Here is a 24,844-nt window from a genome sequence, read left to right as displayed (position 1 = left end):
CCACCTGAGAGAGGGAGAGACTCCACCTGCACCCACTGGAAGAAGGGATGGGAAGAAGACAGAATAACACACTCCTTTCCACCGACTGATCCACAACGAGGTGAGTGAGCCTCTGCTCTTACCCAACTCCCATCCAAAGCATCATTCACCTGATCTCTCCGGGCCTGTGCCTTCTTGGGGTAGACACGCTCAGGCAGGGAGGAGCTCCCTGAATCTGGGAACACACCACTCTTCGTTCCTTTTGTGCTTACTGATCCACAATGAAGTGAGTCATCCTCTACTCTTACCCAACTCCCATCCAAAGCAGCATTCACCACGATCTCCCTGGACCTGTGCCTGCTTGGGATAGACCTGCCCAGGCAGAGAGGAACTCCCTGAGTCTGGAAACACACCACTCTTCTTTCCTGTCAACACTGGGTCACAAGAGGAGATAGAGAGAACCCCCTCCTGCACCCATTGGAAGAAGATATAGGGAAAAAGACAGAATAAGAACTCACCCAACAACAGAAAGACTATTATGATACCACCAGAATCTAGGGACTCCACTCCAGCAAGATCTGAAAAGCACAACACAGAGCATGAAGAAGAGATGGACCTCAAAAATTATCTCAGCCAGATGATAGAGACCTTTAAAGAGGAAACAAGAAAATCCCTTAAAGAAATGGAAGAAAAAGCAAGCAAAAAATTATATGAAATGGAGTAAAAGTCAAACCAAAAAATTCAAGAAATAAACAAATCTATAAAAGAATCTAAAGAAAGCCAAGAAAAACAACCAAACAAGTGAAGGAAACTCTTGAAACAGTTCAAAGCATTAAAGCTGAAATAGACACAATAAAGAAAACACAGAATGAGGCCATGCTGGAAATGGAAAGACTGGATAAAGGATCAGGAACTAAAGATGTGAGTATAACTAATAGAATTCAAGAGATGGAAGAGAGAATCTCAGCTATTGAAGACTCACTAGAGAATATACATTCATCAACAAGGGAAACCTCAAGTCCAACAAATCCTTAACACAAAATACCCAGGAAATATGGGACACCGTGAAAAGACCAAACCTAATATTAATAGGTTCTTCTATACGAAGGTGAAGAAACACTGCCCAAAGGTACAGAAAGCATATTCAACAAAATCATAGAAGAAAACTTCCCCAATCTACAGAAGGATATGCCTATGAAAGTACAAGAAGCTTACTTGACACCAAACAGACTAGACCACAAAAGAAGTCCCCCTGACACATAATAATCAAAACACCAAATCTACAGAATAAAGAGAAAATATTAAGAGCAGCAAAGGAAAAAGGCCAAGTAACATACAAAGGCAAAACAATCAGAATCACACTCGACTTCTCAATGGAAACACTGTAGGCCAGAAGGTCTTGGATAGATACTCTACAAGCACTAAGGGAGCATGGATGTCAAACCAGACTACTGCACCCAGCAAAACTTTCTATCACTATAGATGGAGAGAACAAGATATTCCATGACAAAAACAGATTTAAACAAAACATATCCACAAATCCATCACTACAAAAGTTTCTGGAAGAAAAACACCAACCCAACGAACATAACTACACTCACAAAAACACAGGCAATAGATAATCTAATTTTACCAAACACAAAAAGAAACAGGAGGGTGAAACCCACACACAATGACACCACCAACAATAAATCCAAAACAAATAAGAACCAATGAACAATGGACATGAATATCCTTAAATGTCAATGGTCTTAACTTACCCATAAAAAGATATAAGCTAACAGAATGGATATGAAGACAGAATCCATCCTTCTGCTGTTTACAAGAAACACACCTCAACTTCAAAGACAGGCAATACCTCAGAGTAAAAGGATGGGAAAAGATTTTCCAATCAAATGGGCTCAAGAAACAAGCTGGTGTAGCAATCCTAATATCTAACAAATTAGACTTTAAACTAAAATCAATAAAAAGAGATGAAGAAGGGCATTTCATACTCATCACAGGAAAAGTCCATCAAGATGAAGTCTCAATCCTGAACATTTATGTCCCAAATATGTAGGCATCCACATTTGTAAAAGAAACATTACTAAAGCTCAAACCACCCATAAAACCACACACACGTATAGTAGGAGACTTCAACACCCCCCTTACACTACTAGACAGGACCATCAGACAGAAACTTAACAAAAATCAAAGGTTCTGAGAGAAGTTATGACCCAACTGGGTTTAACAGATATCTATAGAACATTCCATGCAAACACAAAAGAATATACATTCTTCTCAGCACCACATGGAACATTCTCTAAAATTTACTATATAGTTCACAGCAAAGCAAACTTCCACAGTTACAAAAGAATTGAAATAACCCCCTGTATCTTATCAGATCACCATGCATTAAAGCTAGAATTCAACAGCAATACGAATGTCAGAAAACTTACATACTCGTGGAAAATGAATAACACCCAATTGCACCATTCCTGGGTTGAGGAAGAAATAAAAAAAGAAATTAAAGACTTCCTAGAATTTAATGAGAATGTAGACACAACATACCCAAACTTATAGGACACTCTGAAAGCAGTGCTAAGAGGGAAGTTCATAGCACTAAGTGCCCACATAAAGAAACTGGAGAAAAGTCACATTAGAGAATTGACAGGACAACTGAAAGCTTTAGAGCAAAGGAAGCAAACTCAACAAGGAGGAGTAGACGCCAGGAAATAATCAACCTGAGGGCCGAAATCAGCAAAGTGGAAACTAGGAAAACAGTACAAAGAATCAATGAAACAAAAAGTAGGTTCTTTGAGAAGATCAACAAGATAGACAAACCTCTAGCCAAACTAACCAAAAGGCAGAGAGAGAGCATGCTAATTAACAAAATCACAAATGAAAAGGGGGATATAACAACAGACACTGAGGAATTCAGAGAATCTTCAGGTCATACTTTGAAAATCTGTACTCCACAACATTCGAATATCTAAAGGAAATGGACAGTTTTCTGGATAAATATCATTTACCAAAAGTAAACCAAGATCAGATAAACAGTTTAAATCAACCTATAACCCCTAATGAAATAGAAGCAGTCATCAAAAACCTCCCCACCAAAAAAAGCCCAGGGCCAGATGGCTTCACTGCAGAATCCTACCAGAAATTCAAACAAGAGCTAATTCCAGTACTCCTCAAACTGTTCTGCACAATAGAAGCAGATGGGATATTGCCAAACTCTTTCTACGAGGCTACAATCACTTTGATACCCAAACCACACAAAGATATGACTAAGAAAGAGAACACACTTATAGTGGGAAATTTCAACACCCTACTCTCACCATTGGACAGAAACACCAGACAGAAACTTAACAAAGAAACAAAAGATCTAATAGAAGTTATGGCGCAATTGGACTTAACAGATATCTATAGAATATTCCACTCAAATACAAAACAATTTACATCCTTCTCAGCACCACATGGAACCTTCTCTAAAATCGACCACATACTTGGCAACATAGCAAACCTCCACAGGTACAAAAAACTTGAAATAATCCCCTGTGTCTGATCAGACCACCATGCTTTAAAATTAGAATTCAACAACAACATGAACTACAGAAAACCTACAAACTCATGGAAATTAAGTAACACCCAAGTGCACAATTCATGGGTCCAGGAAGAAATAAAAAAAGAAATTAAAGATTTCCTAGAATTCAATGAGAATGTGGACACAACATATCCAAACCTATGGGATACTTTGAAAGCAGTGCTAAGAGGAAAGTTCATAGCGCTAAATGCCCACTGAAGAAACAGGAGAATAATCACACTAGAGAATTAACAGCACAACTGAAAGCTTTAGAAAACAAAGAAGCCAATACACCCTGGAGGAGCAGATGCCAGGAAATAATCAAATTGAGGTCTGAAATCAATAAGATGGAAACTAGGAGAACAATACAAAGAATCAATATAACAAAAAGTTGGCTCTTCAAGAAAATCAACAAGATAGACAAACCTTTATCCAAACTTACCAAACAACAAAGAATGAACATGCAAATTAATAAAATCAGGAATGAAAAGGAGGACATAACAACAGACACAGAGGAAATCTAGAGAATCATCAGGTCATACTTTGAAAACCTATATTCCTCAAAATTTGAAAATCCATAGGAAATGGATAATTTTCTGGACAGATTTCACTAATCAAAATTAAATCAAGAACAGATTAGTAATTTAAATAGACCTATAACCCCTAATGAAATTGAAGCAGTCATCAGAAGTCTCCCAAACAAAAAGAGCCCAGGGCCAGATGGCTTCAGTGCAGAATTCTACCAGAAATTCAAAGTACAGCTAATACCAATTCTCCTCAAAGTATTCCACACAATAGAAGCAGAAGGGTCATTACCAAACTCTTTTTATGAGGCCACAATAACCTTGATACCCAAGCCACACAAAGACACAACTAAGAAAGAGAACTACAGACCAATATCCCTCATGAACATTGATGCAAAAATTCTCAATAAAATATTGGCAAATCGAATCCAAGAACACTTCAGAGAAATCATCCATCCTGATCAAGTAGGCTTCATCCCAGGGATGCAAGGATGAATATGAAATCCATCAATGTAATCCTCCATATAAACAGACTGAGAAAAAAAAATCACATGATCATCTCACTAGATGCCGAAAAAGCCTTTGACAAAATCCAACACCCCTTCATGATAAAGCTCCTGGAGAAATCAGGGATAACGGGAACATACCTCAACATAATAAAAGCAATATACAGCAAGCCAACAGTCAACATCAAATTAAATGGAGAGAAACTCAATGTAATTCCTCTAAAATCAGAAACAAGGCAAGGCTGTCCACTCTCTCCATACCTCTTCTTGTCCTTGAAGATCTAGCTAGAGCAATAAGACAACAAAAGGAGATTACAGGAATACAAATTTGAAAGGAAGAAGTCAAACTTTCACTATTTGCAGATGATATGATAGTCTACGTAAGTGACCCCAAAAACTCAACAAGAGAACTCCTACAGCTGATAAACACCTTCAGCAAAGTGGCAGGATACAAGATTAACTCAAAAAATCTGTAGCCCTACTATATACAGATGACACATTGGTGGAGAAAGAAATCAGAGAAGCAACACCCTTTACAATTGCCACAAACAACATAAAATACCTTGGAGTAACACTAACCAAAAAAGTGAAAGACCTGTACCATAAGAATTTTGAGTCTCTAAAGAAAGAAATTAAAGAAGATACTAGAAAATGAAAAGCTCTCCCATGCTCATGGATAGGCAAGATCAACATAGTAAAAATAACAATCTTACCAAAAGCAATCTACAGATTCAATGCAATCCCCATCAAAATCCTAACACAATTCTTCACTGACTTTGAAAAAACAATTCTCAACTTTATATGGAGAAACAAAAGACCCAGGATAGCCAAAACAACCCTGTACAATAGAGGAACTTCTGGAGGCATCACCATTTCTAACTTTAAGCTCTATTACAGAGCTATAGTCCTGAAAACAGCTTGGTATTGGCACAAAAATAGACAGGTAGACCAATGGGATAGAATTCAAAACCCTGATATTAACCCACACACCTATGAACACCTGATTTTTGACAAACAATCCAAATTTATACGCTGGAACAAAGAGAACATCTTCAACAAATGGTGCTGGCATAACTGGATGAAACATGTTGAAGACTACAGATAGATCCATGTCTATCACCATGCACAAAACATAAGTCAAAATGGATCAAAGACCTCAACATAAACCCAGCCACACTGAACCTACTAGAAGATAAAGTGGGAAATACCCTTGAATTAATTAGTACAGGAGACCGCTTCCTGAACATAACACCAGTAGCACAAACATTGATGTCAACAATTAATAAATGGGACCTCCTGAAACTGAGAAGCTTCTGTAAGGCAAAGGACATAGTCAGTAAGACAAAATGACAGCCCACAGACTGGGAAAAGATATTCACCAATGCCACATTTGACAGAGGACTGATCTCCAAAATATACAAAGAACTAAAGAAGCTAGTCTCCAAAACACCAAACAATCCAATTAAAAAATGGGGTACAGAACTAAATAGACAATTCTCAATAGAGGAATCTAAGATGGCAGAAAGGCACATGAGAAAGTGTTCAACATCCTTAGTCTTCAGGGAAATGCAAATCAAAACAACTCTGAGATACCATCTTACTTCTGTCAGAATGGCTAAAATCAAAAATACCAATGACAGTTCATGCTGGAGAGGAGGCGGAGAAAGAGGAACACTCCTCCACTGCTGGTGGGAGTTCCAACTTGTACAGCCACTGTGGAAATCAGTATGGCGACTCCTCAAGAAAATAGGAATGAGTCTACCACAAGATCCAGCAATTCCACTCCTAGGCATATACCCAAAAGAAGCACATTCATATAACAAGGACATGTTTTCAACCATGTTCATAGCAGCATTATTTGTAATAGCCAGAAACTAGAAGCAGCCTAGATGCCCCTCAACCAAAGAATGGATAGAGAAATTGTGGTACATTTATACAATGGAGTATTACTCAGCAGACAAAAGCAATGGAATCTTGAAATTTGCAGGAAAATGGATGGAATTCAAAAAAAACCATCCTGAGCGTGGTAACCCAATCACAAAAAAAGACAAACATGATATGTACTCACTCATATGTGGACTTGCTTTATGATGCATAGTAGTGACCATGCTTTATCAGAGCTGTTTTTAATGATGTTGCTCAGAATGGTTTCCTCCCAGATGATGATTGAGAAGCTAATTTAAAAAAAAAATTGTGCCAAGTACCACAAGAGTAACAGAACTGTGCTGTTTTCTGGGATTTTGTTTTTTACTTTTTTGTTGTTGTTGTTTGGTTGGTTTTTTTGCTTTTGTTTTTTTTTGTTGTTTTTTTTTTGTTTTTGAATGGAATGTGCTGGATGTCTCTACAATTTTGTTCAAATGACTGCAGAACCTGAAAAAGCTGTTGCTGCTATTGATGCGTAACATACTGGCATTATTGCTCTTTATATCTCTATATAAAGCTAATTGAAACTCAAATATGTGGTGAATCCAAGGTGTATCAGTGAGTGCTCACCTGTGCATGCAAATTTGATTTCATCTTTAGTAAGTAGTAAAGTTATATGCTTGCCAAAAAAAAGTGACACACTGCAAGACAAATGTCACACAATTTCAATTTCATGTGTAACCTAGAAGTGATGAACTTACGGGAACAGAGAGCAGAATTGTGGCTATTAGGCTTCAATGTGAGTCTTTTAACAATGGGGAAATGATTGGTTTAAGGATATAAAACTGCAGTTGGACAAGAGGCATGGACTCTGTGATGTCTTGAGGTCTACTGAGAACATGATAAATATGGTTGATAACAATATGCTATATTTTAAAAGTTGTGAGATAGTATACTTTAAGTGTTCTCAAAACAAAAATGATGAATATGTGTGATATAACATGTTAATTGGTTTAATTTAGCCATGCCATTGTGAACATACTGCATTATGTATCATAATTGTGCATGACTTTATTTATGAGCTAAATAAATGAATGGAAAAAAACTTAAATCCAAACGGATCAAAGACCTCAACATAAATTCAGCCTCACTTAACCTCCTAGAAGAGAAGGTAGGTGGTACCCTGGAACAAATTGGTACAGGAGAATGCTTTCTCAACATAACAGCAGTAGCACAAACATTGATGTCAACAATTAATAAATGGGACCTCCTGAAACTGAGAAGCTTCTACAAGGCAAAGGACACAGTCAGCAAGACAAAACAACAGCCCACAGAATGGGAAAAGATGTTCACCAACCCCACACCTGACAGAGGGCTGATCACCAAACTATACAATGAACTCAAGAAGCTAGCCACTAAAACACCAAAAAATGAAATTAAATGTTGGAGTGCAGAACTAAATAGAGAATTCTCAACAGAGGAATCAAAAATTGCTGAAAGATCCTTGTGAAAGTGCTCAACATCCTTATCCATCAGGGAAATGCAACTCAAAACCACTCTGAGATACCATCTTACTCCTGTCAGAATGGTGAAAATCAATAACACCAATGACAATCTATGCTGGAGGGGATGTGGAAAAAGAGGAACTCTCCTCCATTGCTGGTAGGAGTACAAACTTGTACAACCACTTTGGAAATCAGTATGGCAATTTCTCAGGAAAATGGGAATCAGTCTATCTCAAGATCCAGCAATTCCTCTCTTGGGCATATACCCAAATTATGCACACTCATACAATAAGGACATATGTTCAACTATGTTCATAGCAGCATTATTTGTAATAGTCAGAACCTGGAAGCAACCTAGATGCCCCTCAACTGAAGAATGGATAGAGAAAATGTGGTACATTTACACAATGGAGTACTATTCAGCAGAAAAAAAAACCAATGGAATCTTGAAATTCACAGACAATTGGATGGAACTAAAAGAAACCTTCCTGAGTGAGTAACCCAGTGACAAAAAGATAAACATGGTATGTACTCACTCATATATGATCTTTAGACATAGAGCAAAGGATTACTAGTTTACAATCTACAGAGGAACTAGGGAACAAGGAGGAGCCCATGAGAAGAATGCATATTCCCTCAATGAAGGGGATGGGGACAAGAACCCCTGACCAAGGTGGGAGCCCAGGGGCAGGGAGAGGAAGGAGAGCCTTCATCCTTTTGCTGTTCAAAGCAGAAACAGACACCCACAGCTAAGCACTGAACGACACTGTTGTAATGCAGTTGTGGAGAGGGAGAAGGGATGAGCAAAGGAGCCAAGATGGGGCTGGAGAGACCTGCAGAAACAGTGTACCTGACCTACTGATAGCATGGAGACCCTTGTCATTAAGCTTGGGAAACAGTATTGGACAAACAAACTGAGCCCTGTGAATATGGGTGCCACCTAGGAGGCCAAGACAGTCTATGGTACCTCTAAAAGTGGAGCCAGTCTTTATCCCTAGAGCACAATGGACTTTGGGAGCCCAATCCCTCTGGAGGGATACTATTGTAGCCCAGATACAGCAAGGAGGGCCTAGGCCCGCCCCCAAATGATTTGACAGACTTTGAAGGTCCCTTGTGGGGGGCCTCACTATCCCTGGGGAGGAGTTGGGGGTGGTTTGGGATGGTTGGTGGGGAACATGGGAGGATGGGAGGGTGAGGGAATGGGGGGATATAAATATGAGTAGTAATTAAAGAATAAAAAAAGAATCCCAGACAATGGCCTCCTTTTACATCAGTGAGAGAACATTGGTGATGCAAGATTTATCCCTTGCTGTCTGTTTCTCAATTGTGTGGCAGCCCACATGTTGTCCTCACTTTAATTCAACTTAAATTCAGGAATCTCTGTGACCTTGTGACATTGGTCTTCCTCTTGGTCACAGGTATAGAACTGCTATTACTTGTGGATACATTTCCCCACAAATTCATAGTTTTGATCCATGCATGTACATAATATACACATATTTATGAAGAATATATATGTTAATTTGTTTGATTAAATGTTACTAACTGTACCGTGGGATAGTAAGATTAGTCACATATAAAATCAAAATCCTATTTATATGTGAATGAACATTTTGTATTTGATGGGTGGAGTAATCATCTCCTATTTATTTTATTTGAGGAAAATGGAAGGGGAGCCTTCAATACTTATATTAAAAGAAAACTATAAATTCTGCCTAAAATTTCATTGTTTTGAAATAGGAGAGATCTGCATTTTATATTAAATAGATGATTTAGATTGAAAAGTACACACAATAACCCCAGTCAGAGTTGCAATAGTAAACAGAAACCCTCTTCTCATTATGTATTGAGCCATTGATTGGATATTCAAGAATTATCCTGTAAGTTTCCAAGGAATGAGAAAGAAAATATTGCAGACTTGCAAGATTTGCACCTAAAGTGTTCTCAGACTCCCCCATGCCATTGATGAGTTCAATTGTGATAGGCAACAATGAGTTTTAAAGAGCAGGCTTTCCCACTGATTTTGACTGGGCCAGTCTTTTTGGTACTATTTCAGGATGCTTTTACTCTCATCACCCTGGGAATCCTCCCATGCAAGTTCTTTGCATCATCCTGATTCAATGTCTCATGTAACTTTTGTGGTAGAGAGCTTGGGGCAGGTCAATTCAAGAGGATTCGTCCCTGGAGTCTTGCTGTCTGTCCTCTTAGATGAAATCATGTTGCCTGTGGGTCAGTAAGATCCCAAATGTCCTTTGAAGCTTGTTTTCATCTTGAATGCAGGGTCTCATATGGGAAGTCTCAGGGAGCAAAGTTTTCCAAAATTCTTCATGGAGTGTAAATTAGGCTTGTCAAAAATGTATGTGATTAAAGTGATGACTTCAGTCACCAACAATATTACAAACCCTCCTGTTCACAAACAAATGCGCTCTATATGTAGCTGCTGAACACAATGGGATCTATGTCCTCCATACTTACACTGTGGTAGACAGTTCTACTTTATGATGTTCTCTTGGATTTGTCTTTTATGGCTCCTGCTGAATCATGTTCCTTTTTACTCATTTCATACATTTGAATGCAAGCCAAAAGAACAAAAGCATTTGCACCATGATGGAAATGTGCTGATTGCTACAATTGTTCCAATTTTTAGGTTTATTCGTTGGGTGACAATTAATTTGGATGGTGAATCAAATACTATGAAACAGTAAGTGTTTTTAAAAACTCATTCCTTTTTACAACCTTTTAAAAATGCATTCCGTTTTACAACTCACATTTCATTGTTCTCAAGCAAGTTTTGATTGACATAAATTTAATTTTAATTCCCATCTTGGCATTCCCTCTCTTGTACTAACAAATCTCTTTTTCAGGTGTGTCTCCCTGTTCTCTTTTTTCTTCTCTCAAAGGAAAAGTGTTTGTTTTAGCTAATGTTTATTTACACAATTTGTATACTGAATTTCTCTACATTCCTCTGCAGTGTTTTTAGCTATCCGTGGGATGGGATATTTTCATGGTTTTCTGTGCAGATGGAGTATCTTACAATTTGACATGTTGTTTTGGGCCATTTTCAAAGTGTAGTTATTCTCCACTCAGAATAAATTTGCCACTGATTACAGTGGCTAGAGAGTTTCCATGTGATGGTGGTAAAGTGACAAGGATTACCTGTGCTATCTGCTGCTCATTATGAAATCAAATGTGAAAATTTAAACTTTGGGACTCTTCTTTTAAAATGCTTGAAAATGACTGACAGTTTTGATCTATAGTTTTGATTAGTAATCTTTTAGTTTTGTCAATTTTGTACCATTTTTCTATATTATTTCTCTTTTTCTAATTATTAAAATTGGTATGGTTGTGTTCTGGATGTTGATGGTGAACTCTAAGGATAGTATCTCAATTTTGTGCCTTTTAAATTTGAGGACACTGGCAGTCAAGTTAGTAGAAGGTCTTGAAATACACTGTAGAGAAATGCCTACACAGAATTCATTGTGAAGGAAGTAAGATCTATTTTATTAAATGCAAAATCTTCTGTATCTGTAAGATTCATGATAACTGAGACTGATGAAAAGATCGTATTCTCAGTTTTAATACAATGCTGGAAAATGAAAATGCAGAAGCAAGGTTCAAATAGAGACTCAGTACATATTCAAGTAGAAGTGAAGATGAATTGCCGTCCTTGTGATATGATTGTGTTTGTGGTCAAACCTGGATGATGTGCTAAGTCCTCAGCATAGGGTATGTAGAGTATGAGAAATGATCAGAGGAAAAGTTGATACATAGAAGTATCTTTGGACACCTTAGTGTGAAATTGACTCAGCAAGTATGGTGACAGAAATCCATTTTCAGGAATGTATTTATGTGATTGTATGTGGAAAATGAGTTTTATTTTGTTGTTCGCTTTCTGAATTTATTTTGTTAACATTTTGATTGGATTCACATATGCATGTTCTTTCTGATAATCATTTTTAAAAAGGATGTGGAATATGTGGGCAGCAATATATTCCATTATAATATTTTTTCTTCATCTCTAAATTTGACATTCATGAGATCACAATTTAAATCATAAGTAAACATCATGTATATACATATGTATAGATACATACATATTTATTGTAAGTATGCTAATACATTAGAATGTATACATATTTTTATGAAAAATATTATCTATCAGATTAACTCTGGTTTACATATATTAGCAGGATTGCTCATTTCCTGGTCAGGTATATTTTAAGGTCATTTGTGAATGGATGCTAATATCCCCTGCAAGAGATTACAAACACACAAGCTGGCTATTCATATATGAGCATCATTTTTTCATATTTACTTAAAGGTATAGTTGACACGACAGGTCAAAAGGCATTTTAACAATAGCATTACAAGCATATCTGTATATTTACATAAAACTTAAGGATGCTTCCCTCCACCTCCTTGTTATTTAGGTTGTCTATGTCTGTGGCATGTAGCATGGTTAGCCTTTATGGCTAATATCCACTTGTAAGTTAGCCAAATACATGTTTTATTTCTGGGTCCAGGTGACCTCACACAGCATGACCTTTTCTAGTTCCATCCACTTGCTGGCAAATTTCGTGATGTTTTTGTTTTTAACAGCCAAGTACCATTCCATTGTGTTAATATATCTTACTTTCTTTATCCATTCTTCAGTTGAAGAGCATCTATAACTGGAAGGGAAACTCCAGCCTAAGGAAGTTAACTACACTCACAAAAGCATAGTCAATAGTTAATCCCACTTTACCAAAAGCCAAATGAAAAAGCAGGGTAAATCCACACACAATACCACTACCAACAACAAATCAAAAACAAGCAAAAATAAGCACTCAATGGTCCTTAATTTCCCTCAATATTAATGGTCTTAACTCCCTATAAAAAGACACAGGCTAACAGAATGGATATGAAGACAGAATCCATCCTTCTGCTGCATACAATTTCAACTGCTGCATACACTTCAACTTCAAAGACAGACATTACCTCAGAGTAAAGAGTTGGGATAAGATATTCCAATCAAATGGGCCCAAGAAACAAGCTGGGGTGGCTATCCTAGTATCTACCACATTTTTAATTGGATTATTTGAGGATTTTTGATATGCAGTGTCTTAGAATTTTATAAAATTTAGATATAAGCCCTCTGTAGGATGTGGAGGCAGTGAAGAGGCTTCCCCACTCTGTAGGCTACTGTTTTTTTTTTTTTTTTGATGGTGTCCTTTGCCTTACAGAAGCATTTCAGTTTCATGGAAAATGCACTTCTTGATACTTTGGACTTCACATTCCACTTAAATGCATTCTTCAAAATAAGCCTGATTCATGTTAAAGGACATAACATATGGTTTGTGGTTATTCTAAAAATTCTTACAATGCTATATGTTCATTTCTAAAAAATGTGTATTTTCTTTTTGTGAAACTAAAAATAAAAAATTTAAAATTTATCAAAATCTTTCAATCCTTTATTTTTTGTTTTTCTTATGTATAACATGGTCTAATTATAGACACAAGCACATCAGTTCTTCTACATTATCATCATGAATAAAATGAACTCCATGTGTTTGAATGTCCCTGAAATATCAACGGTTTAACAACTTTAATTTTTCCAGGATTTCATATTCCCCTTGTAACTGAATTTCTAAAATATTCTATTTCCTTTGATTTTTAAAAGACATGATGTGATTCAGCAAACCTTCACAAATCCACAGTGATATTTCTGTTCTTCATCTCTTCTTACTCATGTTTCTATACATCTTGAAACATTGTCACTCCACTCAAAAACCTGGAAACAATCAATACCTATTTTTTTACATTTGCATTTGCCTGATGATCAGGGTTCGGGCTTTTTGTGTTTTCTTTTGTACAGGATTTTGGTATGTCATTAACACAGTTGTTGTTTAGAGGCTTTATTTAACTTCACTTAAAACTTCTTCGGTTAATTGAATCCTTTTGACATTAGTCCAGTAACTAAAGAACAAAAGGAAAGTGTTTTCTCCCATATATGGTGCTCTGATGATAGTTTCCTTTGTTTTACAGAATATTTTTCATGTTTTGTAATTGAATCTTCATTTTTCTGTAGTTCCATCTTTTGATATCTGATGCTAATTTGTTTGACATCGGCGTTCTCTTCAGTACGTTCTTGCCCACGCCAATGACTTCACATATACTAGGTGTGCATTTTTCTAACACTTTCAATGGACTGTGATCCATTTTGAATTGATTCCTGCACAAGGTAGAGAACAATGGTCTAATTTCACTTACTGCATGTTGACACCCACCCTGTCATTTCATTTGTTGTATAGGCCATCTGTCCTCAACTTCTTATTTTTCTTCTTTGGTTAAAAAAAATAGTTGGTTGTTCCTTTTGTGTTTTTAAGAAAAACAACTATTTAGATAGAGCAGCATACCCCAGTATAATGGTTATCATCAAGTAACCAACCATAGCCAGGTGTTGGTGGTGCATGACTTACCAAAGGTAAGTCTGACTCTGAAGGATTTTGTCAATGCTAAATGTTTTTTATTGTCTTTAGTTTCTTCCTAAACTCTTGGTTTATCAGTTTTTAACAAGGTCTTCAAAGATTCGATGCAAAATCTGAAGTGTAGAAACTTCCAATGATTTCAATAAATCAGACAGTTTCTTGTTCTCATTATTTGCATGTGATTGCAGAGATTTAATATTCTCATCTTCAGAGATTATTTGTATGGCATTCAGATTGCCTTCCAAATACAATGTATGCTTTATCTTCAAGCATCTCATTACTATTAGACATGGATGATTTTTATCTGTTAAGAGTTCATTACCATGTTCCATTGTGTGAATTCTCTTTGTAAAATTATGATTTTTATTTTCAATTGTATGGATCCTTTTTGCTAAGGTCTCATTACCAGTCTGTAAAGTTTATATCATTTCCAAAAGTTTCTCATTCTTACCATTAATTATTATGAGTTTCTAATTCTTAGCTCTGTGACACAACCATTACTTTCAGTATTATCAATATATATGGATTATCAATATAATAACAACTACAGCTAAGAGTAAATATGTCATGGGTAGGTTGTATACCACTTATAAAATACCATTCATAGTAGAATGAAAAAAGTTTTAAAATTCCTGGATGGTAATATTATCCACCATTATTGTAGCAGTAGTTACCAGATTATAAGAAGTCTTGAATTAATTAATAAATTTACTAGTTTAAATGCAAGGTTATTTACATCAAATTAAATCCTCAGAAAGTCTTTCATGACTCTTATAGTATTAACCATAAGTAGCAATGATGACATTTGGCCAGCAGATGTCAGAGTTGCACCACCCGTGTGAGTACAAGGACATTGATGCTCCAGTCTGACTTGTCCCAGTGTTGTGCAAACTCTGGATTTTTAAACAAAAACTCAAACATACCAAACCTTATGGCTTTTTAATATAGGATAGGACAGGGAAAAAAGGAGAAACCTGTGTGAGCTGATTGCCAATCACTGATCAGGATTTCTGAATGTTAGCATCTAGCATTGATGTACATTTTCTGACTGCTATCTTGGCCTAGGGTGCCTTCTGTTTAACTTACTTAATTTTATCTGAGAATTTGCTAAGAATTCAAAGCCTATGAAACACTTGGTTAAGAAAACCCAGAAAATCACACTATTCCTTAATTGAGGATTTGCAATGTCCCTTTGGGAAGCTTAGATAGGAGGTTTTGTTACAAGAAATTACCTTGATAAAAGTATAAATTGGATAATAATAATAAAAAAGCCTTCTAATAAGTGGCAGTTTGTCAGTACATGAGAGACTGTATACTGCTGCTTCTGGAAAGGCTAGAAAATCATCCTCAGAGTGTCTCTGTGAGTTCTTTCTATGAACACATGTGAACCCACACTTGTTACAAGAGCCAAATCACATGGTTGCTTCCATCTTGATGAGGATCCTCAAGTCATGTGGACAAAAAACAGGTCTTATATTCTGTTCAAGTTGAACTCAACTACACAGTAATGTAATCACATCCACCATCAGGGCATTCAAAGTTGTGTAATCCACTTTTCTGCTGAGGTAGGTACATAGTGAAGGTTTAGAGAAAAAGGAAGTCAGATAAAAGAAAATGCAGTATCTGAGTACACAAAAACCCCAAACACTCAAGTCATGACTGTAGGTTGCTGAATCAAAGATATTCAGCCAGTCAATGTATTCCTCCTTATATGGTTCTCAGAAAGGAGAAGGAGATGGCACTAGGAGAGAAGAAAGGTTGTTCAAAGAGCTGTGCTTGGGTGGGGGATATTTAAAACCCTCCTAGCATCATATTCTAATGATGCTTTAGCATTGATGCATACAACTCAGGCAGACATTCCCATGAGCATCATTTGACCATAATAAGAACAACTTAAAGGTTGCAGTTTCTCCATCTATGTACAGACAGAGAACATGTTGTGAAGGTCTTGGGGTGTTAAAGTGCATAACAGGAGAGACTTTAAGGGTGCAAGTTTGCATCTGCTGGTGATTTTACTTAAGCATCAAAAAATGGAATTTTGTATGTGTTTCTACTTACAATGTGATTCCTTGGGTGATATCAGTTCAAGTCAACCTGGAGTCCAGAAATTTTAGATCCATGTAAGGCTTTTAGGTAACTAAATTGACACTTACTTTATCACCTGGCATTCAGATGTTTCCATTATGTGATGACCAAAATTATTCTTTGTAAATATATAACACAGTAGGTATAAGAGTGATTACACCATACTCTTATATAAGTCCCTTTCATAAATATTGATAATACTTCTCTGCAGTTACAGGGTGGGGAGCTACCAGTATTTTTTGGCCTTTATATTCGCCATCGAGGAAATCAACAGAAACACTCATATTTTACCTAACACATCTCTAGGATTTGATCTCTACAATGTCAACAGTAATCAATGGGATACTCTGGAGGCACCTTTTCTTTGTCTCACAGGAATGGGAATAATAATTCCCAATTACACTTGTAGAAGGCAGAAGAAGGCTGCTGCTTTGCTTACAGGAGCATCATGGGCAACATCTGCACATATTGCAAGACTGCTGAATCTCTACAAATATCCACAGGTGAGGAACAAGCCTGTGGGGGAAGAAGAAATCTGTGTTAAACTGCAGACATTACAAGTATATTAAAATGTACAGAAGTGAGAATATGTCATTATCAGTCAAAGAGAATAAATTAGACTTTTGGTTACAAAGTCTCAAATACTTTGCTAGAGATAGAGTAGAGAAAGAGTCTGTGCCTATATTTGGTATTTAGAAAGTACTGTCTTGTGAGGAATTATCTATAAATATCTACATATCAAGATAGGAGTTTAAAACACAATGAGCAGAAGTTAGTCTCTACAAATCCAAAGAGCTGCCTTCGGTTTAGTATTTTGTTCTATTTCAATATTTTCCCTCTTGTTTCCTATTTGAAATTTCCTTCAGGTTTCTTTTGGGCCATTTGACACTATCCTGAGTGACAGAGGCCTGTATTCTTCTCTCTACCAGACAGCAGCCAAGGACACATCTCTGTCACATGGCATTGTCCTTTTGATGCTCCATTTTAGATGGACATGGGTGGGACTGGTTCTCACAGATGATCACAAAGGGGCTGAGAGTCTCTCAGAATTGAGAGGGGAGATGGACAGCAACCAAGTGTGCATAGCTTTTGTAGAAATGATTGCAGAGAGTGTGGATTCCTTTTACTTTACTTCTATGATAAGTATCCAGAAGATCATAAAGTCAACTGCAAATGTGGTTATCATTTACGGTGACACTGAATCTTTAACTGGAATATTCCTATATATGGGGTACTTTTTGATGATTTGGAAAGTCTTGGTCATGAAGTCACAATGGGATCCAAGTATTGTTAGTTACTTTTTTATGCTTGATTCATTAGACGGGAGTCTCATTTTTACACATCATCATGATGAGATTCCTGAATTTACAAAGTTTATACAGATATACAACCCTTCCAAATACCCTGAAGACCATTATCTTGGTGTTTTTTGGGATAGACATTTCAATTGTCATTTTTCTGGACTTGATTGTAAATTATCGGGTAACTGTAAACCCAATATTTCATTGGAAATGTTGCCTAGAGATATTTGGGACATGGACATGACTGAAGAGAGTTACAATATATACAATTCTGTATATGCTGTGGCCCACATTCTTCATGAGATGACTATCAACCAAGTACAAAATTATCCCTATGGAAAGGGGGAGGCACATACTTACCCTTGGGAGGTAATTTTTCATTTTGTATATTTTATCAGTAGCACTGTGATATTTTAGAATTCTATAAAAACACTCAGTACATGATTGTACACTACAGAGATTTTGCCAAAAAGAACCCGGGAGACTGTATATAATCTGTCATCTAGAATTTGATGCAGACATATGCCATTGATACTGATGAGTGGATGCCAATAAAAGGTTTAAATGTGTATATAATATTTTATACTTTGTGTTACCCCATAACCTTCTCATTATAAAAATAAATTTGAAAACCCATTATCTCTAGGTATATTTCATAGCAAAAATAGGAGTAGTAGATACTAAGTGCTCAAATTTATTAAATCCTTGAAGTTCAAATTCTGAATTTATGCCTATTACCTAAATGAACACCTGACCATTTTTATACAGTTTAGACCAGAAACACTCCGATATACAAGATGCAAAATTGAGAAGTGGCTAGCACTTCAAGAAATTTGACATTTGGCCTGAATCTACAATCATTGAAGATGTCTCTCTCTCTCTCTCTCTCTCTCTCTCTCTCTCTCTCTCTCTCTCTTTCTCTCTGTGTGTGGTGTGTGTGTGTGTGTGTGTGTGTGTGTGTGTGTGTATTCTTTCTCCTGAAACTGATTGTCAGTCTAGAAATACTGTGAAACATTCATTTTGGTTTTCCTCCATTAAAATATTGGTGGGTTGATATAACTTGCAATTAGTGTCAGGGATTTAGTATCATGATACCCATTCCTTTATTAGGTTGTGTTTAAATTTTCTGAGAATGAATTCAACATCAGATTCTGCATCTCTTTAGCTTCACCATTTTCTCAAGAATATTCATTTCAAAAATAGTGCTGGGAACCTTGTAGTTTTGGATTCAAAAAGGAAATTAGATGCAGAATATGATATTCTCAACTTCTGGAATTTTCCACAAGGTCTCAAACAAAAGATGAAAGTTGGAACATTTTCTCCAAAAGCCCCACAGGGCCAAGAACTGCTCTTGTCTGACCATATGATACAGTGGGCCATAGGATTTAGAGAGGTGAGTTGTCTCTTATCTCATCGCTTTGATCTCTACCAATAAGCATTCATTTGTGGGTGTAATGGTTGTAATGATTGTTTGCCCCCTACTCAGTGCCAATGTGTATATAATTACTGACATTTGAGGAATTTTTTGTTCCCTATTCTGAGTAATAGAATTTTTTCATTCCTTTTCCTATGCACACTTTTTTTCCAGGTATAAAAGCAGTGAGTATTAAGATTTCACCCCTATTCCCAAACCACCTGAGAAGACATTAATTTGACTCCAAGATCAGAAAATATTAGTGCATTGTCAATTGGCTATTGGGTACCTGGCAATATGCAATAGCTTTGCAGGCACATGAATGTGGGTCAGTTACATATCCTCCCGCTGAAAAGGAACCAATGTGTTAAAAAAAAAAACAACAGACATAAGTACATAGAATTCTTCTGGTCACTTAATGATTCAAGCAACCATGTAGGCAAGAGCCTGAGAAAATGAGTCATGATGTATTTTCAGTCAGGTAGTAGGTAATGGTGAACTCTACTCTCCATATTCCTTTTGCTTTTTTTCACTCCATAACAAATGAAAATGAAGAGGCTCTACCTTCTCATAGAATATGTCTTCTCACTTCATGTATCCTACTGTACATCATTTCTAACAGACAGTCACAAAGAACAGTTTATTTGGTGATGCAGAATCTTTCAAACTGAAAAATGTAAACTAAGCATCACCATTGGGAAACAAAGCTGCTCACTGCAGCTGTAAGGAAGTACACAGTAGGAATAGTATAACATTACAGTTGCCCTTGTAGACATGTACTCAGTGACCTAACTGTTTCTTATTTTGCCCTACCTCTAACATTTCCACAATTATTCATGTTACTGTTGTCTCTGCATCCTTTATTAAATACATTGAACTTCATATCATATACTATATTGAAATAGATGCCAAGTGTTGCAATTTATAATTATAATAACTTGCCATTTTACTGTTCTATATAGGAAATAACATTTTTTTTACAACTGTCCACTCCTGAGTATTTTCACCATCTATATTCTCAGCTTCCTTGCTCTGTGTGCAGTGAGAGCTGTATTCCTGGATTCAGAAAATCTGCCCAGGAGGGGAGGCCTGTTTGTTGCTATGATTGCACTCAATGTCCAGATAATGAGATTTCCAATGTCACAGGTAAATGTGATACTCAGTGTGGAATTTTCTACATTTCCACAGTTTTCAGTAAAGTCTAAACAGATGAAATGTTTCTGTGAATAAATAGTAGATATCAGTCCAGTTATTCTTTTAGGTAGAAATAAAAATGTATTGGTTCATCTTATCATCATTTAATTAATGCTTTATCCACTGAAGCTCATAGTGATTTATGTTGCTGATCCTCTACAGCCATTTTCATTTCATAGAACAATTCACACATCACAAAATATTCTAAATTTTAGAGAAAGAGAGAGAGAGAGCGAGAGAGAGAGAGTATAAATTACTGACTTCTATTGTATTTCACAGCATATTTAGTTCATAGTTAACACACATTTAAAGTTGGATCCTTATGACCCTTAGTTGCATATTTTCAGTCATGGTTCTAGCTTTATCAGAGATGATCAGTAATGTTGTATTTTATTTACTCATAGACATACTTCAAAGATGGTAAGGTTAAATTTTTTGTCAATTTGTTACATCTATGAGTGTTTTGTGTGCCTGCATCTATGTGCCCTTTAATTACTTTGTGAATATCAAAGTTAGATTAGGGCATCAGATCTCCTGGAGGTGTATCACAGACAAAGTTGACCCCCATGGGGGCTTTCAACTGAACCCAGGTAACCCCGAAGTATAACAGGTTCACTGTTTTCCTTCTTGTTTACATGAGTACCAGAAATATCATAGTTATGTAACTTACAAGGAGGGGGATAATCTTAAATCACATAGGTATGAAAGATCTAAAACATATTTAGACCCAGAAAACATTCACTAGAGTGGTACATCAAAAAGCTATCATTGAACACAAATATTTTTAAATCAATTGTTGCTATGTATTAATGAATTTGAATCTAGATTCGTATCTCTTCTGAGTTAATTTGATTAAACTAAGCAAAATAATGTGGTAAATAATCATTAACTCATTGTGAACAAATGACTTTATTTTCTAAAAGAAGTTAATGGAAGCATTATTAAACATATAAATGGTAAATTATGGAATTATTTTGTGACACCTAGGGGAAATAGCACAACACCACTTCCATTAATGATAGTTTTATGAATAAACCAGGCACATATACACACCTTGTTCTTAGAACAAGACAGGACACTGCATTTAAAGGATACTCTTTTCCAGGCAAAGGGGGATTTAGTAGAGAAACCTATGTATAGTGGGTTGTTTTTTAATCTTTGGCTCTTTGGGCACCCAGTACCCAGCTCCCAAATAATTACATGGACAATTAGTTTTATTTACAAATGTCCAGCTTTAGCTTGGCTTGTTTCTATACACCTTTTTTAAAATTCTTACTCTGTAGATTGCTGTGTAGCTTGGTGGCTAGCTCCTTTAAGTCCTCTTCTCCTCCTCCTTCTTTCACTCCTTAGTTCTTGTCTCCAAGGTTTCTTCTTCTAATTATTCTTTCTGCCAGCCCTGCTAAAACATTCTCCTTTCTGACTATAGTGCATTCAACTCTTGATTAGACCAATCAGGTATTTTATACAGGAAAAGAAACACAAATACAACATAAAAGAATATAGCACATCATGAAACAAAGGATCCATAATGTAAACAAATGTAACATATCTTCATCTCATATTTCACAAAAATGCCATGTCAAAACAGATCCAAGGAATAGAAAGTAAGCCTGTGACAACTGAAAACAGTGAATGGACTGAGCACACTTAGACACAATGTTGAATATGGAGAGAAAATCAAAGAGGATTCCTCAATCTTAATATTAAGGTCTAATGAGATTCCTCATATATAATTGGAATATTATATATGTTTTGAATGACATAAGGGCTTTCCTGAATACTCAGAAGTGTTAACATTACTTCATAAGAAGAGAAGAGTTTCAAAGTTTTGGTGACTTTAATTTGCCTGATTTGAAAATGTGCATATTAACACCTACTATAAATACACACCATCCAAGAATGTGCATATAAAGAATTTATGTACATTGTAGCCAAGATTAGTTCATGAACATATTAAATATATTTATTAGAGGGGACTAGAATGATCAATATTAAAATCTGCATAGTTGGAGCTTAAGGAGACATTTCAAAATATATTTAGTAAGAAAAATATTAAAATATAAATACTAATGATTTGAAAACAGTGAATCCCATACTTCAGAACATGTAGAATGATGTTAACTATCTTAATATTATTTTCAATTTCTAAAAAATTGTTCATGACTTATAATGCCTGTGCTTTTAATAAGGAATTTAAAGGACTGTGATTCTGAAGCATTCATGCTTAGTTTTAATCAACAGAAATAAACACAGAGAAAATAGAAGACACATAGTGCCTTGAGAGTGAGATGGTATTAAAAAGGCACAACTACAAGAAATAACAAATAAAATGTTTATAATGCTAATAAAAGACACAGTAGACAGTAGCAAAACAGTGAATTCAATATATATTTAATGAAAATTTTCAACAATAATCAAATTAGAAGGTCTTCTTTGCAAAATATTGAATATTTAAATTGAATGAAAATAAGATACAAATACACTGTTATTTATATCTTTTGAATTGAAGATGAAACTCAAAAATTAAAAGTGATAAAGTATCACACAATTATTCCATGACCAACTATAAGCAAAATAAGAGTTTTATAGCTATCTGTTAAATTGATCATTTCTCCCTGGAAATAACTAATCAGTTTCAAAAAGGAACTTTTTCAAACCTACAAGACACTAATAGTTCACATTTCCACAAGCACCATCAGAGAAAAACTGGCAAATTCATTCAATTAACTATGCAAATAAGTAGATTTGGGAGTGATAACTGGGAACATTACAAGAAAAAACTGCAAACTACATACCCCTTGTACTGAACTCAAAAGACAAAATCACAAAAGGGAATTAAGAATGAGGTGATCATATGATTTTTATTAGGATTTTGCAATTGAATTCAGTAATTTATGAATATATATATATATATATATATATATATATGTATAAATACAAAGTATTACCTAACTGAAAATATATTTAAGTACTCTAATAAAAATAAACTGTTTCATTTTATGTTCTACAAAAAGATCAGTCTGGAATGATTACTTGGAGAACATTTGGGAATATTCACAACTAAGCACTGCTTTGCTTGAGTCTGAAACAACACAGGAAATGTGGGCAAATGGGAGAGAGTTGGTGCTAGGAAGTAGCTTAGGATAAAATGGTAACCTGAGTAGAGACTCACAATATGTTTAATTCCTGAGTAGATATGGATCATTGTGTGAGGTGTCCAGAAAGTCATTATGCAAACACAGAGCAGAACCACTGCCTCCAGAAATCAGTGACCTTTCTGGCCTATGACGACCCTTTGGGTATGGCATTCATTTCCTTAGCCCTGGGATTCTCAGCACTAACAACTGTTGTTCTTGGTGTCTTTGTGAAGTACCACCACACTCCCATTGTCAAGGCAAACAATCAGACTCTCACTTACATCCTGCTTGTCACTCTGACTTTCTGTTTTCTCTGTCCATTGCTCTTCGTTGGCCGTCCCAACACAGTCACCTGTATCCTGCAGCAGAGCACATTTGCAGTTCTGTTCACCGTGGCTCTCTCCACAGTCCTGACCAAAACTGTTACTGTGGTTCTGGCCTTCAAGATCACAGTTCCTGGGAGAATTGTGAAGAGGATAATGATATCAAGGGCTCCTAACTTCATCATTCCCATCTGCACCCTTATCCAACTTGTGCTCTGCGGAATTTGGCTGAGCACCTCTCCTCCCTTTGTTGACTCAGATGCTCACACTAAACATGGATATATAATTATTATATGCAACAAGGGATCCACTATTGCCTTCCATTCTGTCCTGGGATACCTTTGCTCCATGGCACTTGGGAGCTATACTATGGCTTACCTGTCCAGGAACCTGCCTGACACATTTAATGAAGCCAAGTTCATGGCTTTCAGCATGTTGGTTTTCTTCAGTGTGTGGGTCACATTCCTTCCTGTCTACCATAGCAATAGGGGGAAAGCCACAGTTGCCGTGGAAATCTTCTCCATACTGTCATCCAGTGCAGGCCTCCTAGGCTGCATTTTTGTCCCCAAGTGCTATATTATTTTGTTCAGACCTCATAGGAATGTGCTTCATTATGTCAGGAAGAAAGCACATTATAGGGGAAAAGTCAATTATACAGCTTAGTCCATATTTTCCTAAATTATATAGACATGTTAGAACCTATACAATTGACAGAGATAAAATGGTAATTTAAGATTTTACATGTATTGGATTCAGTTATTAATTAATCCATCTTTATTTCCTCATCTTTACATATTTCTCTAACTGGAAAGCTGACTTCCATAAATATTCATTGCATCTCTCAAATAGTGGTAATAATATAATAATGAAATATGTATCCATTCTTCACCTCTTCAACATTGCATTTATAGGACCAAACATTTTCATATTTATCCATGTGTGTTTGATGACATTGTTTTTTCCTGGATTCCTTGTGCTAAC

At 36.1% G+C, this 24,844-nt stretch overlaps 1 protein-coding gene across 1 annotated transcript in view; it reads left to right on the top strand.

The window, feature by feature from the left end:
* The window catches only part of LOC100772567 (vomeronasal type-2 receptor 116-like), an 88,415-nt gene that overhangs the window by 43,387 nt on the left and 20,184 nt on the right, over positions 1–24,844 (top strand). The window contains exons 2-6 of the mRNA XM_027413392.1: positions 16,706–16,997; positions 17,361–18,164; positions 18,961–19,188; positions 20,232–20,355; positions 23,598–24,508. Of these exons, the coding sequence (XP_027269193.1) occupies positions 16,706–16,997; positions 17,361–18,164; positions 18,961–19,188; positions 20,232–20,355; positions 23,598–24,508 (2,359 nt within the window). The remainder of the gene's footprint in view (positions 1–16,705; positions 16,998–17,360; positions 18,165–18,960; positions 19,189–20,231; positions 20,356–23,597; positions 24,509–24,844) is intronic.

The sequence above is a fragment of the Cricetulus griseus genome, chromosome 4 (genome assembly GCF_003668045.3).
Source record: "Cricetulus griseus strain 17A/GY chromosome 4, alternate assembly CriGri-PICRH-1.0, whole genome shotgun sequence".
Taxonomy (NCBI): domain Eukaryota; kingdom Metazoa; phylum Chordata; class Mammalia; order Rodentia; family Cricetidae; genus Cricetulus; species Cricetulus griseus.
The sequence above is the reverse complement of the archived record's forward strand: the minus strand, read 5'-3'. Positions and strand labels throughout refer to the sequence as shown.